The sequence below is a fragment of the Monodelphis domestica genome, chromosome 4 (genome assembly GCF_027887165.1).
Source record: "Monodelphis domestica isolate mMonDom1 chromosome 4, mMonDom1.pri, whole genome shotgun sequence".
In the NCBI taxonomy this organism is placed as follows: Eukaryota; Metazoa; Chordata; class Mammalia; order Didelphimorphia; family Didelphidae; genus Monodelphis; species Monodelphis domestica.
This window is the reverse complement of record NC_077230.1, coordinates 233,548,478-233,563,170: the sequence shown is the minus strand read 5'-3', so window position 1 is coordinate 233,563,170 and position 14,693 is coordinate 233,548,478. Positions and strand designations below refer to the sequence as shown.

At 43.8% G+C, this 14,693-nt stretch overlaps 1 protein-coding gene across 1 annotated transcript in view; it reads right to left on the bottom strand.

Annotated features, from left to right (window-relative positions):
- The window catches only part of DSCAML1 (DS cell adhesion molecule like 1), a 518,862-nt gene that overhangs the window by 49,682 nt on the left and 454,487 nt on the right, over positions 1-14,693 (bottom strand). The window contains 3 exon segments of the mRNA XM_056794329.1: positions 6,349-6,477; positions 7,179-7,275; positions 8,912-9,111. Coding sequence (XP_056650307.1) covers positions 6,349-6,477; positions 7,179-7,275; positions 8,912-9,111 — 426 coding nt within the window.

The window sequence follows — 14,693 nt, the reverse complement described above, 5'->3', positions numbered from 1 at the left end:
TGAAGATAGGGTTGCTATACATGAGGATGGAGATCCTGGCATCAGAGATGACACCTTTAAAAATGAGATGAACTCTTTCTGTGTGTGCTAGGTTCACTGGAGTTCCATCTGAAGGTAGGAGAGTAGATGAAGTGGCTTCTTAAGGTACCCTCTAGCCTTGAAATCCAGTGCTATTTAAAGGAGCCAAGTCCCTGCTGAGTAAGAAGCCAGCACTTTGTCCATCTAAATAGAAGATTCCAGTATAGGACCCTTTGCCCAGTGTAGGGAGCTCTGATTTCAATTAAACTTAGAAATATTAGTTAAATAGCTCTGATATTCAAGCTGAGAGGTAGTAAAGAGTAATGGAATCAGGAAAACCTTAGTTCAAGTCCTAATAGCTATACAGAGTTTGGGCTCTGTGATCCAGTAGATCCTGAAATGGGCATTATTCTTGGCCCTTCCCTTCCCTTTTATTTTGGTCCAGACCCGTGATTTCACTGGTTTAAGGAACTTTCTGGATAAAAAATTCCTCCATTAATGTGTTCTTTTTAAATTTTTTAACCCTTACTTCCCATCTTAGAGTCAATACTTTGTCTAGGTTCCAACATGGAAGAGCAATAAGGATTAAGTGACTTGCCCAGGGTCACACAGCTAGGAAGTGTCTGAGGTCAGATTTGAACACAGGAACCTCCTATCTCCTGGCCTGGCTTTAAATCCACTGAGCCACCTAGCATCCCCTGTAGCATATTCTTACAGAATTGTGCAAGAGGGTGAGTGATATGTGTAAGAGCTGTATGTGTAAATAGAGCATGTCTTGCTAGTATATTGGCTACTTAACCATGGGCAGATCATTTCCCTGGCAGGCAGTTCTTTAAGACATTGGTGGAGGGAATTTGGCCCAAATTGACAATGGGATCAATATATAAAAATGTATAACATGTATAAATGTATAAAAATGTATAAAAAATGACAAAGAGACAAGGTTGGAATTGACATGAGAAAAAATTTCACAATCAGAATGCTCTTCAAATCAAATGGACTCTGATGATAATGGGTTCCCTGTCCACTGAATGTTCTTAAGCAAAGGCTGGATGAACATTTGTTGGGTATGCTGTAAAATGACTTTTGGTTTAGCTACAGTTTGGAGGAGATGGCCTTTAAAGTCCTTTCCAAAACGGAGATCCTGTGATTCTATAGTGTCACAGGCATCCCAAGTTGAGAGTCTTGTTTGGTAACGTAGACTATGAAGGAAAAGAACATGGAGACAAGAACGACAAGTTTTGGAGGCCTTTGGATACCATGCTCTTGAATTTACATTCGATTCTGGAGATAATAGGGAACTACTGAAGGCTTTGGAGCACGGGAGTGATACAATCAGAACTATGACTTGAGATTATTCTGGCAATTGTGTAGAGGATGGATTGGAAAGGGGAAAGACTGAAATTTGGGAGACCAATGAGGAATCTGTTGCACAGTCTAGGGAAGTGGTGGTAAAGACTTGTACTAAAGTAATGGCCATAAATGGAGAGAAGGAGAAGGATATAAAAGTGATAGGACTTAACAATTAATTAATTATGGGAGAGGGAATATTCTAGGATAATTCAGTCATTTTCAAGAATTGTGAATGAGAGGATGGTGAGATCCTAAACAGAAATAGGGAAGGTTGGAGAAGAGGCCAATGTGGGGGTTGTTTAGGAATGATAAATTCCTTTTTTAGCCTGTGAAATTTCATATGTTTCCAGGAGAGATATTAGTGCTGGACACAGATCTGAGAATAATATGTGTGGAGATGATATTTGAACCCAGATGAAATTGGTGAAATCACTAAAAAGAGAACATAAAGAGAAAATGAAAGGATCAGAACGGGAGAACAACTCTGACAACCACGGTGGGAGGGTGAGAGGTATCCTTGTAGGAGTGAGAACCACTGTTCATAAAAGATAACCAAGGTTAGTGAGTGAGAGATGACCTAAGCAATGGAAATCAAAGTGGACCAGTCAGTTATGTAGCAGTAGAATAAGGAGATTACAGTGTCATGAAAGCCAATGAAGGGGAGAGTGCTTGGGAGGGACTATGATGGTATAAAAAGCATCAGAGGTCAAACAGAGTGAGAAATGAGAAAAAGCATTTATTTTGTAGCTGAAATTGTTGGCTTCCCTGGGAAAAAGTTTCAGATGAAAATAGCTTCTTTTCCTGACATACCACTAGTTTGGGAGTTTCTTGAGGGCAGGTCTGAATAGCATTATTATTGTCATTCAGTTGTATCCAACTCTTCATGACCCCATTTGGAGTTTTCTTGGCAGAGATACTGGAGTAGTTTGCCATTTTCTTCTCCAGCTTATTTTATAGATGAGAAAATTGAGGCAAACAGGGGTAAGTGACTTGCCCAGGGTCACAGAGCTAGTAAGTGTCTGAATCCAGATTTGAACTCTGAAAGATGAGTTTCCTCACTCCAGGCCTGGCACTCTATCCACTATTGCACCTAGCTGCTTGAATAGCATTTACTCATATTTATATAGTGTTTTCAGTTTTATGAAATGCTTTCCTCTTGTTTCCATTTTATTTATTCTTCTATCTTCCTTCACACAGTGCAGTAATTCAAATTTATACAGTTCCTTACAGTTTACAAAGCATTTTCCTTATGACAATCCTATAAAGTAGGCAATGTGAATATGATTAGCTCATTTTACAGATGAGGAAACTGGGGCTCAGAGAAGTTGACAAATTTTCCTGTAGCTACATAGCTATTAAGTTTTGGAGCTAGAACTTAAGCCTAGGTGATCTTTAAACACATAATGAATTCGTAAAAAGAAAAAGGTTCTTTCAAAAACAGAAACATCATTGGGACTCAAGTTAGAGGCCTTCAATTTAAATAATGGTTCTGAAATTTCATATCTGTGTGACAAAGCATTTCATTTCTGCTATTAATCTATTAATTGACTAAATGATCTTTAAGAAAGGTCATTGATGTTTCTTGTTTATAATTTTTTAAACCCTTACCTTCTATCTCATAATCAATTACATGTATTGGTTCCAAGGCAGAAGAGTGGTAAGGCAATGGGGGTTAAGTGACTTGCCCAGGGTTACACAGCTGGGAAGTGTCTGAAGTCAGATTTGAACCTAGGATCTCCAGTCTCTAGGTCTGGCTCTCAATCCACTGAGCTACCCAGCTGCCACCTTATTTCATTTTTGTTGATGTTGTTCAATCATTTCAGTTATGTCTGACTCTTTGTGACCCTATTTGGGGTTTTCTAGGCAAATATACTGGAGTGGTTTGCCATTTCCTTCTTGAAATCATTTTACAGAGGCAATTGAGACAAATAGGGTTAAGTGACTTGCTGAGGGTCTCACAGCAAGTAAGTGTCTGAGTCTTTCTGACTTCAGATCCAGCACTATCATAGTCATTTCCAAATATATTTCCACCCACCTTCATGTCTTCCCTTCAAACAAACAAACAAAAAAATCGTTAAGCAGAACCAACCAAAAGACCTGACCCAAATTTGTCTGACGTTGTCTACAACAGGCCACTCAGAGAGTCCCTCCAACCAAAAGAGGGAAGGACATTTCTGTGTCTCTTCTTTGATGCCAAGAGAAACATTATAATTAAATAGCATTCTTTTAAAAAAAAATCGTTCTTTCAATTTCTCTTGTACATATTATTTTCCTTGCATTCATTAATAATAATATGAAGTGTTTTGAGGTTTGGGCAACATTATATATGTGTGTATACATATATATCTTTATATATATCTATATAATAATATAATCTAGAATAGATCTTATATATAATATATCTCATTTATTCCTCACGACTCTATAAAGTAGGTGCTATTACTATCCTCATTTTACAGAAGGGGAACCAAGGCAGAAAGCAGTTAAGTGACCCAGGTTTCTACTATGCCATGTAGATGACTATAATAATAGTCTGTATAATAAATTTATAAAGGCTTGCAAAGGGATTTATATCCATTAGCTCACTTATATGTATATTAATAACATTGCTGGATCAGTTTGAATGTTTTTTCCAAGTTTCTCTGAAATTCTCACAATTTTCATGTCTTGTGATACAATTGTATTCTATTACATCTGTATAAAACAAGTTTTTAGCCATGGCTCAGTTGAAGGTCCATTACTTTGTTTCCAGTTGTTTGCTACTATAAAAATTACTTTTACTTTTTTTAGTCTTCTTGATGGATGAGGAAGAGGGGATGCTGAATTTGGAACTGAAAATAAAATAAAATAAAAGATTACTGTTTAAATATTTTGGTATATGTGGTAGATCTTCAAAGAGTATGATTATGTATGAGACATTTCTTTCCATCTTGGATCATGTGCCCAGCAGTGGAATTTTGGGGTTAAAGGGGTATAAAGTTTATTCACAATAGGGTCTTAATTATCATTTGTCTCATTGAATAGAATGGAACTGAAATCAATTGTCATCATCTTCACCATCTCCCTCTCATCCATGGTCCTTTCTAGAATCCCAGGTGTGATCTCTTCTCAGTTTTTTTGCTCAGACCCTAATAGACCAAGCAGACAATGCCTTGGGGAGACTCCATACACTTGGGAGAGGGAGTTAATAATGGGCACAGGTAGTAGAAAGACAATAGTGCTAGGAGAAGACCCAAGATGTTTTGAGAAATAGGGGGAAAATATCTAGTGACAGCCTAGGTATCCCCTGGACAAGAATGCCCAGATGTGAGTGAAGATCCTGCCACCTCACATCAGCATGGAGGGGAGATTGAATGTGCACTGCCATATGGAAACGTCAGTCTAGATCTCATATCCCTGCCCTGACTACCTTGCAGGTGGATTGTTCCCAAGCTCAGGAATCATGGATATACGTCTTCTTCCCAGCTGTCCTGCTATTACCCTAGTTTAGATTTTTATCCTGTGCTGAGAATATTTCAAGTCTTTCAACTGATTTCCCCACCTCCCATTTCTCTTCCTCCAATCTATCCTGCACATCACTACCAAAGACAACATAAGTCTTCTTTATACAATGTGTTGATTGTTTCATTCTGCTCTTCAGAGACTCACTATGGTCTTACCCCAACTCATCTTTTGAGCCTCGTTTCTCATTTTGCACAATATACCACAGTCATATGGACTAGTTGCTCTGTCCCGAACATGTTTCAAGATTTCTCAACCCTGAACCTTTGCTCATGCTCATTCCTACCTCGAATACTCTTTCCCCATGCCCTCTGTCCTTCTACTTTTACTATTTTGATCTTTAATCTAACACATACATATCCACATTAAAAAAAACCCTCATGTTCCACCTTAGAATCAACAATATGTATTGGTTTTAAGGCAAAAGAGTGGTAAGGGCTAAGCAATAGGGGTGAAGTGACTTGACCAGGGTCATACAACTCGGAAGTATCTGGAGCCAGATTTGAACCCAGGATCTCCCATCTCTAGGCTTGGCTCTGAACCCACTGGGCTACTCAGCTGCTCCCTCCCCATCCAAGTCTTGTATGGCTTGGCCTTCTATCCCCCTGGAGATACAGTGTAGTATATGTAGTAGATAGAAAGGTGGACTTACACTCAGAAAGACCCATACAAATGCCACCTCAGATTACTTTGTAGCTGTGTGACCTTGGAAGAACTTCCTTGCCTGAGGATCTCTTCCAGCTCTTAACCAAGATCCTGTGATCCCTCAGCATCCTGGTCATCCTCCTCTAATTACACTCAATGGTGCCAGGATCTTTCCTAAAATGTAGTGTCCAACATGAAATACAGTACTCTAGATGTCTGACTGAGGTCAGAGTCACGCAATTCCTCTGCTGCTTTCCGTTATCTTCCAGTCCCAGTTCCCCTAAACCTTCTCTCTCCATGTCCTACTCCAGTCTTTCCAGCAAACATAGGGTTTCACCAGTCCTTTATCTTCTCCCTTCCAGAAGGTCTTCAGGCTAGCCATCCAGGTTTCTTACTCATCTGGGCTAGAGAGGGGACTCATCCAAGGGAGTGGGCAAACTGCCCATTAATCAGACTGTCTGATTTGACTTTGGCTCCAGGGTGAAAAAGGGAGATATGTCCATCTGCCATAAAATTGCTTAAAAAATCATGGAAATGTAATTGAAGTCACTTTTCCCTGTTGGACCCAAACTCAGCAATAGTATTAAAAGAACAATGCATTTTTCCCTTCTTCCTTTGATTTGGAATAGATATAGTCCTGCCTATGATGTATCTGTCTAAGGTAACAGGAACTCAGAGGGCCTTGAGATTTATTTCATTGGCATGATGCAGGGCACTTAGCCCAGGGGGTCATCCAAAGAGAGGATATCCCTTCCCCCTCCCACTCAGTACCAACAACTTCTCTCCCCCCTCCTAACCACACACACACACACACACCCCTCTGGAACCTACCAGATTTGTTTTTATATTCAATGTCAAAGCCGGTGATGATGCTGTTCCCATCAAATCTCTGAGTCCAGCGCAGGTTCATGCTCCGAGCCTTCACTTCCCGGATCTCTAGCTCAGGAGGGTCTGGGGGCTCTGGGATTTGTGTGTGGGGGAAAGGTAGAGGGGAAGCTAGTAAATGCGAGTGAAGTTTTACCTCTTCCCTTCTGTGGAGGGCTTTGGGCCCTCTTTATTTCTCCCTGAGGAGGAATTGGGTGCCCCTCATTTGGCCAGATGGAACTTGGGTCTTTTATTGGGATCTGGGTGAGGGATCTAGTTCCTTTGACCTGAGAATTGAATTTAAAATCCCACCTGTGACTTCTGTCTCATCTTCACCTCTTCCTTGACTTGGGAGAGGGTACTGAAGGCTAGCTTTCCTAGGGCTCTCCAGAACCAAGAACCCTCCCCCTCTGGGCCTTGCTAAGGACTGAGAGACCTCTCACAGGACCCCTATTTTACTAGCTTTGTATTCCCTTCTTCCAAAGAGGCAACAAGAAGGTTCTAGTCCCATCCAGTGCCATCTATCCTTATGTGAAATGAGTCAGTGGGCATAATGTAGGCTACAGTTTTCACCAACTCTTACCATCCTAACATGGGACTGGTGTTGTTCTGACATTCCAACCTGGGCCAGAGGGTCAGTGAAAGAGACTTTTACATCCAATGCTTTTAGATGATTCTCTTCTTTTCTACCCTCCTCCCATCTTTGTCTGATGGCCACTCCTTCCCCTTCCTCTTAGGGCTAATATAAGGGATAGACCCTACTGAGGTGGGAGGCTGGGAAGAGAGAAAGAGGATACCTTGCACAGTGAGTTGGATCAGCCCCCGGTCCTCCCCATAGGAGTTGATGGCATGGCAACTGAAGAACACAGAGTCCCCACGGTCAGCTGGCTTCAGCTTTGATAGTGACAGGGGTGAGGAAGAGGAAGGGAGACAAGGGTACATTTTAGAGTGAGTCAAAGAGAGGAACAATTTATGGAGGAGGGGAGGGGATTTCTTTTCTGTTTGTGTTTTTTTTTTCTCCTGTAGTTCCTCCTCAATCTCCTGAGGTCCATGGATCTGTCAGATTGATCCTATTTCCTATTACTTGCTCCCAAACAAGTCAACTCAGTCTAGGGCAGTGGAAAGAGTGCTTAGTATGAGTCACCAGACTTTAGTTCAAATCCTCTCTCCCATTTACTATCTGTGTGATTGGGTAAATCACTTAAATTCTTAGTCTTAGACTCCTCACCTGTAAAGTGAAGGGTATGGGTTAGATAACCTATATAAGGTCTCTTCTGTCTCTTAAGACTATGATCCTATGATGCTGTGATCCTAGTAAGTTGGGGGGCAAAAAAGATCATATGGGACAGGAATGGGGAATTTGATCTTCTACCCAAGGAGAAATGCCATTTCATTCTAGTGGTAGGGAAGACACTAGGACTGTATCACTGTGAGAATAGCACCCCAGGGACTGAAGTATGGGGGAAATGGCAAAAGGCAGCAGCTAGATTAGTTGTGAGGATGCTAGAGGGCTTACCAAGTGTTCTAGAGAAAGAAAGTTTTCGGAGTTAAAACAAGGAGGGTTTTAGGATTCTAATTATGGAAAGACCTGTGGAGTTCCAAGCATGGGGTTAGGTTGTGGTATTCTAAGTGCCAGGGGGAGTGCTGTGGAATTCTAAAAATGCTGTCAACACAGGGCTTCAGGAAAGGAGATGTGATATTCTAAGAATAAAGAAGTTTCAAAGTCTGAGAAGCAATTCATACTGATTCTAGGAGGCAGAGAAAAAAAAGATGCAGGTGGGGAGAGGTAAGAATCTATTGCTTGTGTTAGATTGAGAGGGGTCCAATTTTCCTGCCAGTAGTCAAGGTTATCTTGGATGAGGGAACCCAATCACTGCCAAATTAAAGCAGCTATACTGCAGAGAAAAGGAGTGAAGGCCAGGTGACTTTGCCATATAAATTCACTCTGATGGAAAGATCGAGAGATGGAGGAAACCAGCTCTTCCAAGCAGGTCATGACATAGTCCTGGTTTTGAGGTCTATAGTCAGCATGCTTCTGTGTTAGTTTTCCCACTGATTTGCTTTAATGTGACCTCCCACTGAATGGCAATCTTTCACTCTGTATTGAGAAGTTCCACATTGGAGAAATGGAAGCTGGGCAAATAGGTTGTTTTACCTTTTCTGGGTCAGAGAGATTATAAAATAATCCTTATCTTTCCCCCACTCCCTCCACCTCTCCTTCACCTCCTACCCCACCCCCTGCCATCTCTCCAATGTCAACCTTGTCAAGGATGCTCTTGGAAAATCTTTTGGAATGAAGTCCTGCTTGGTTAAGTTTGAAAGTTGCTGTCATTGGTCCCTAGGGATTTTTTTTCCCAACAGGAACAGAGGCAAATGTGGTCTCTTTGTGTCCATTGTGGTCCCAGACCCTCACACCCTGGAATGTCTAATTCTGCCTATCCCGAGGATACTCCAAAAAGTGAATGAATTTGGCTGAAGGGAACTTTGGGGGGTTGGGTAGGGGTGCTAAAGTGAGTGGACAGTTGCTTACCTTAAGAGTAGAGATGACCTCATCCCCATTGTCCTTGGTGGTAATGGCATATCTCATGACTCGGTCCGGGTCAATGACCGTGTCCCCCTTCTCCCAGCGGATGATGATGGGACGCTCCCCACGCGCAGTGCAGTTCAGTTCCTTTGTGTGGCCCTTGATGGCAATGGTAGTATTAGGGTGTGAGGTGATCATGGCTGGTACTGCAGAGAGAAGGAAAAGGAGAGTCAAAGACAAATATGGGGTAGCCCCAGAAGCTAGAATTGAAGATTCTGGCCAGGAAGCAAGACCATTTCCCTATCTCTGCCTTCAGCTGCTTTCCCCTCATCAGAACACCTGCTCCTGAACTGTCAATGATTCAAACAGCTAGCAAATGACAATAGGGAAGTGTTCCTTCCACCCCCACCTCCCTCACCTGCCATTCAGGTCCTTAGTAAATAGCACCCTATGCATGAGATGAAAATCACATTCATTATATAATTACAATCAGCAAGGTTGGCTGTCAAACTTGCCAGGACCCAGAAAGCATAAACATCTAAGTATGTGGTAGGAGCAGGGCTCCAGTTTTTCTGGCTGACCATTCTGGCTCAGAGGCACTTAACTGGGTCTGGAAGAGTCAGGGTCAAGGACCCATGACCTGGTGATCTGATCCTGGCCACTGGACCTGGCTCTCAGGAGAAAGTTTTTGCAGCCATTTGGAAGATGGGGAACTCTTGTGGTTTCACAGGCTTGATCCCCGAGTACATCCAAGGGACTCAAGGAATTACCTGCCTGCCACATGTGTTGGAACCCCATCCTTTTCTTCCTTTTGAAAACTCTTCCTTTCCATCTTAGAATCAGTCCTGTCTCTAGGCTTGACTCTACACTATCCTTTTCTGACCTTCTTCCTCAGGACTCCTTTGTCCGGGAATGGCCCAGGGATGTGTGTGCTGTTTATGTCTTCCCAGGAAGGGGGTGGGGCTTCTCCGGGAGCTCTTGCTAAGGGGGCCTGACCAGAGGCCACACTAATCTGTGTTCATCTCTGGGTAGGAGGAAGGATTCCAAGAAGTGGATGGAGCAGTTTGGATTGTTACTGATGAAAACTGGCTCAAGCTGAATTTGGCTCTTGTCTGAGAGTGTGGCTCTGCGGTGTTCCTAAGCTTTACCCTCAAGGAACCACACCCAGATGAGGAAAAGATGGTACCTGGACAATAAGAGCATTTCCCAGTAGAGACAAAGAACTTGGATCCCTATGGCAGACTCCGATCACAGTGCTACGTCTCTCTAAAGAGTCATGTTATTCTCTTCCCACTAATCAAGGCCACTTCATCTGCTATTATAAAATCACCACTTTGAAGATCTAGAAGGGACTCCTGAGGCCATCAAGGCCAATATCCTCAATTTACTTATGGGAAAATGGAGGCTCAGAGGAATTAGATAACTTGTCCAACATCAGAGGGTGGTAGGTAACAGAGTCAGAATCTGAACCCAGGTCTCCTGATTTCACAACTAGCACCCTTTCCATAGTAGCAATCTTGCCTCTCTTATCTCCTCTGATGGGAATAGTCTTCAAAACTCCTTTTTGTCTATCCTTACTCTTTTTAGGCAGAACTTGACCTAATTCATCCTAAATAGTCAAACGATTATTCTGATCTTAAAAATTCCCAGTGGGACAGTTAAGTGGCACAATGAATAGGGCACTGCGTTTGGATCAGGAAGACTCATCTTCTTGAGTTCAGATCCAGCCTCAGATACTTACTAGCTGTGTGACCCTGGGCAAGTCACTTCACTCTGTTTGCCTCCGTTTTCTGATCTATAAAATGAGTTGGAGGAGGAAATGGTAAACCACTCTAGTCTCTTGCTAAGAAAACCCCAAAATGGGGTCATGAAAAATCAGATAGGACTGAAACAATAACAACAAAATCCCTAGAGAACATTTTTTAGGGAGAATAGCCAGGGGCAGTTCCTTCCCACAGTTGTGATTTTGTTTGAATTTTGGGTACCTATGGCCCTTCTCATACTATCCCTTTTTCTTTCCTGGAACCTCTTCTCAGGGTTTGGCAAACTTAGGCTAAGTGAAATATAAACAATTGATTAAGTTCTTAATAAATCATATCTGATTATATGAGTTGTTTTGGGGGGTGGGGGAAGCATAATTCCATTGGCATAAGGAATTAGCTATGAAAAACTCCCTTTAAAAAAAATAACCCTTACCAATACTGTATATTGGTTCCAAGGCAGAAGAGAGGCTAGGCAATGGGGGTTAAGAGACTTGCCCAGGGTCATACAGCTGGGAAGTATCTGAGGTCAAATTTGAACCCAGGACATCCCGTATGTGGGCCTGGCTCTCAATCCACTGAGCTACCCCACCGCCCCCAAAACTCCCTTTTCGAATGCAGACCAGCATTAGCTCTGCAATTTCTAGTTCTTAGAATATACCGGGACACTAAAAGGTTAAATGCCTTTCCCTGAGTCAGGACATGCCAAGAATAAGGCGAAGCACTTGAATCCAGGGCTCCCTGAATCTGAGGCCTGCCCTCTATGCCCACTCTGCTGCTTCTCAAATGTGAGTTATTAGTATTAATGCTATTTTATCCAGATTGTCATTAAAAATGTTGCCCGTGGAACATTTGCATTTTAAGGAAGACTAAAGATAAGTCAAAGCAAGGCAGCTGTAATGATGGCCTGTGGGTGGGACAAGGATGTTTTTGATTTTGTTTATTTTTTGATGGAGAGGCCTCCTTGGCTTCCCTGGAATCACTGGAGGCAGCCCTGCCTCAGCGGACCGAGACGTGAGGCCCCTCTGCCAGTGTGGTAGGATTTCAGCACATTCCCCAGTCCCGGATCATCAAATAATGAAGCAGATAAATTTTATAATGCGCAGCATTACACCAGGATATACAATAAAATGCGAAAGACAAATAACTAGGTGCAAGTTATAATGAAGAAAAAGCCTGCAGTCAGAGACATGCGAGTATGAATTATTGACTAAGGTTTTACACTCTCAAGAATGTGAGGAGGAATATTTTTCCATCAAAGATTTGCATAATTCACTCGTATAAACCTGGGTGGAATATAGAGTATGATTTTACATCAACAAGTCGGCTTTTGCATTGCAGATGTCCTCCATGTTTTGGGGGAGGTTTGGAAGATGAGGGCGGAGGTTGGAGCGGGGCTTGTTTCCGCTCTGCCCCTCGAGAGTGGACCAGAGGACCAGGGCCAGGGCTCGGGGCTCAGGGCTCCTGAGAACGCCCAGGCTGAGGTCGGGGAGGGTTTGTCTCAAAGGAGAGGTGGCGAGAATCAGGCTCTTGGCTCTGCTCACGGGGCAGGGGTGAGTGAGGAGGGGGCACAAGATCAAAGGTCAAGGCTAAGGGCAGACTGGGCGTTTCCCAGAAAAAGAGGGGGGAAGACAGCCTCCTGGGAAGCTGCGGCTGTAAGACAGTCTTTTCAGAGATCTCCACATGGGCTGAGTGTAGGGGTCCTTGCCCTCAGGAAGCCATGCCTTTGATCCATCTGACTGGTCACACAGAGAGGCGGCCCGATGGGCAGACAGACTGACTGCAAAGATGGAACGATCCTATTTCTGTAACCCAAGCATGTGGATTTTGGTGTCTCCCTTTGTCTTGTTTTCCTTTGGTTCCTTCTAGTTGATGGAGGGGGGAAGAGTAGGGCAGGGAACACTGAAAAGAGGCAGGGAACAGAATGGGGGAGGGAGGGATGATTGTTTAGGGAAGAGGGAGAAGAGGAAGGAAATTATAGGAAGGGGGGGATGCGAGGAGGAGGAGAGGATTGCGATGATAAAATCGAATCCCTAGCTCCAGCCTTTTGAAATGTGGAGATGCTTCGGTCCTGCTGCTCCACAGGGAGGGTAGGAGCTCTGACTGCTTCATCTATCGACTGTCCTTCCAGGTCCCAGCATCATTGACCCTGGCCAGAGACAGCCCAGACCCACTTCAAAGCCAGGGGGCTACAGGGAGATGTAGGGGGCAAAGGGCCAAGCTCCAGGATCAAGAAGCTGCCAGTGCAGGGTGTAGAGGGGTGGGATGCTTTCCTAGGTGGGAGGGAAGCAGGGAGTATCATGGCAGGGGGAGGGAATGGGGCAGCAGGTAGGATGGCTTAAGGCATCCTGATTCTTCTAGAGAACTGGAGGAGGATATCACCCCATCAAGGACAGCTTCTGGGTTAGCTCCTTCAGAAAAGTCACCCATAAAAAATATAATGAAAGGAGTAAGGTTTAAAGCCTCAGGGATTACTGCTTCAGTCTCTACAGAATTGCTGCAGGGAGGTGCCAATTGGCATGGAGGGGGGAGGCACTGTCCCCTATTTAGGTTGTTGCTTGGCTGACCCATTGGTTCCCCTTATTTTTTGAAAGGACATTTCCTCTCCCCCCCCCCCAAACACTGGCTCTCCTCTTGGGGCATGTTAGCAGATGAGGAGCAAACACTGGAACCTTCTGTTTTCAGACTTGGGCGGGCTGGACCCTGGGGGCAAGTGAGGGGCATCAAACCCAATGCACTGACTGAATGTGATGAGTAGGTTTCCCTGAGAATGCCCATCCCACAGCAATGCTCAGGAGAGAGCAAGCCCAGGAGGAGAACCCTGCCTGGGGGGCGCATAGCCTGGGCACCATAGCGTGAAGGGCAGACAGGGAGAGGGATGCTATAGCCAGAGGAGGCCCCTCGTCTGGAGAACTTCAGCTGTGTGCCTGCCTGTTCTCCCCTTCCCCAGGGCTGCAAGTCCAGCTGAATCCATGTAAAGGATGCGGCTTCTGGGTCATAATTGATTTGGGGAAATGGTCATCCCACCTGGTTCACAAGAATCTGATCCCTATCCCTACAAGGATGCTGAGCTGTAATATTGGGATAACTTTTGGCCATGACACCCTCTGATCCTTAGCTGTCTCATCTGTAAAATGAATATGTGGGATTAGATGATTCCCAAGGTCTTGGCCCACTTAAAAAAAAAAACAAAAACAAAACCCAAACCATTGCCTTCTGATTTAGAATCAATTCTGTGTATTGATACCAAGGCAGAAGAGCAGTAAGGGAAGGGCTAGGCAATGAGGGCTAATTGACTTGCCCAGGGTCACATAGGAGGGAGGGGTCTGAATCCAGATTTGAACCCAGGACCTCCCATCTGCAGGCCTGACTCTCTCAATTCACTGAGTTACCTACCTGCCCTTGAATACACTTTTTAGTAGGCCCTCAAATCACGTAATATCCCCACTGGAGTTAGGAAGTAGGAAGACCCAAGTACAAATTTTGTCTCAGACACTCAGAAGTTGTGTGACCCTGGACAAATCACTTGTCCCCAGCCTCAGTTTCCTCATGTGTAAAATGGGAATCACAACTACCTCATAGTGCTACTCTGGAGAGTAGAGAGATATTTGTAGACCACTTTGAAAACCTTAAAGTTCTACATAAACGTTAACTATTATTAAAATCAGTTCTCAGCAGTAGAATTTCAGGGGTCCTCCCTTAAAAGGAATAATTTCTTTTTAGCAGTGGTGACTGGAGAGAAGCATTTCTCTCTGGTGTCCTTCACAGTAAGCCTGGTCCTGCAATAGCACTACCTACAGGATCTGATTTTTCATGCTTTCTGGACAGTAGATGATCTAGGACTGGGCAGCAGTCAATTCTTGAACCCCTCCCTCTCTCTGGATAAGGCAGAACACCCCTTCTTCCTTACCCTAGTACAGTTTTGTTTTTTGCCTCCAAGATACACAAGGAAAAACTCCAGGCTTCTCACCCCTCTCTACTCCTTACTCTTGGGACCAGGGATGATCTGCCTGAATCAGGAGAAAAGG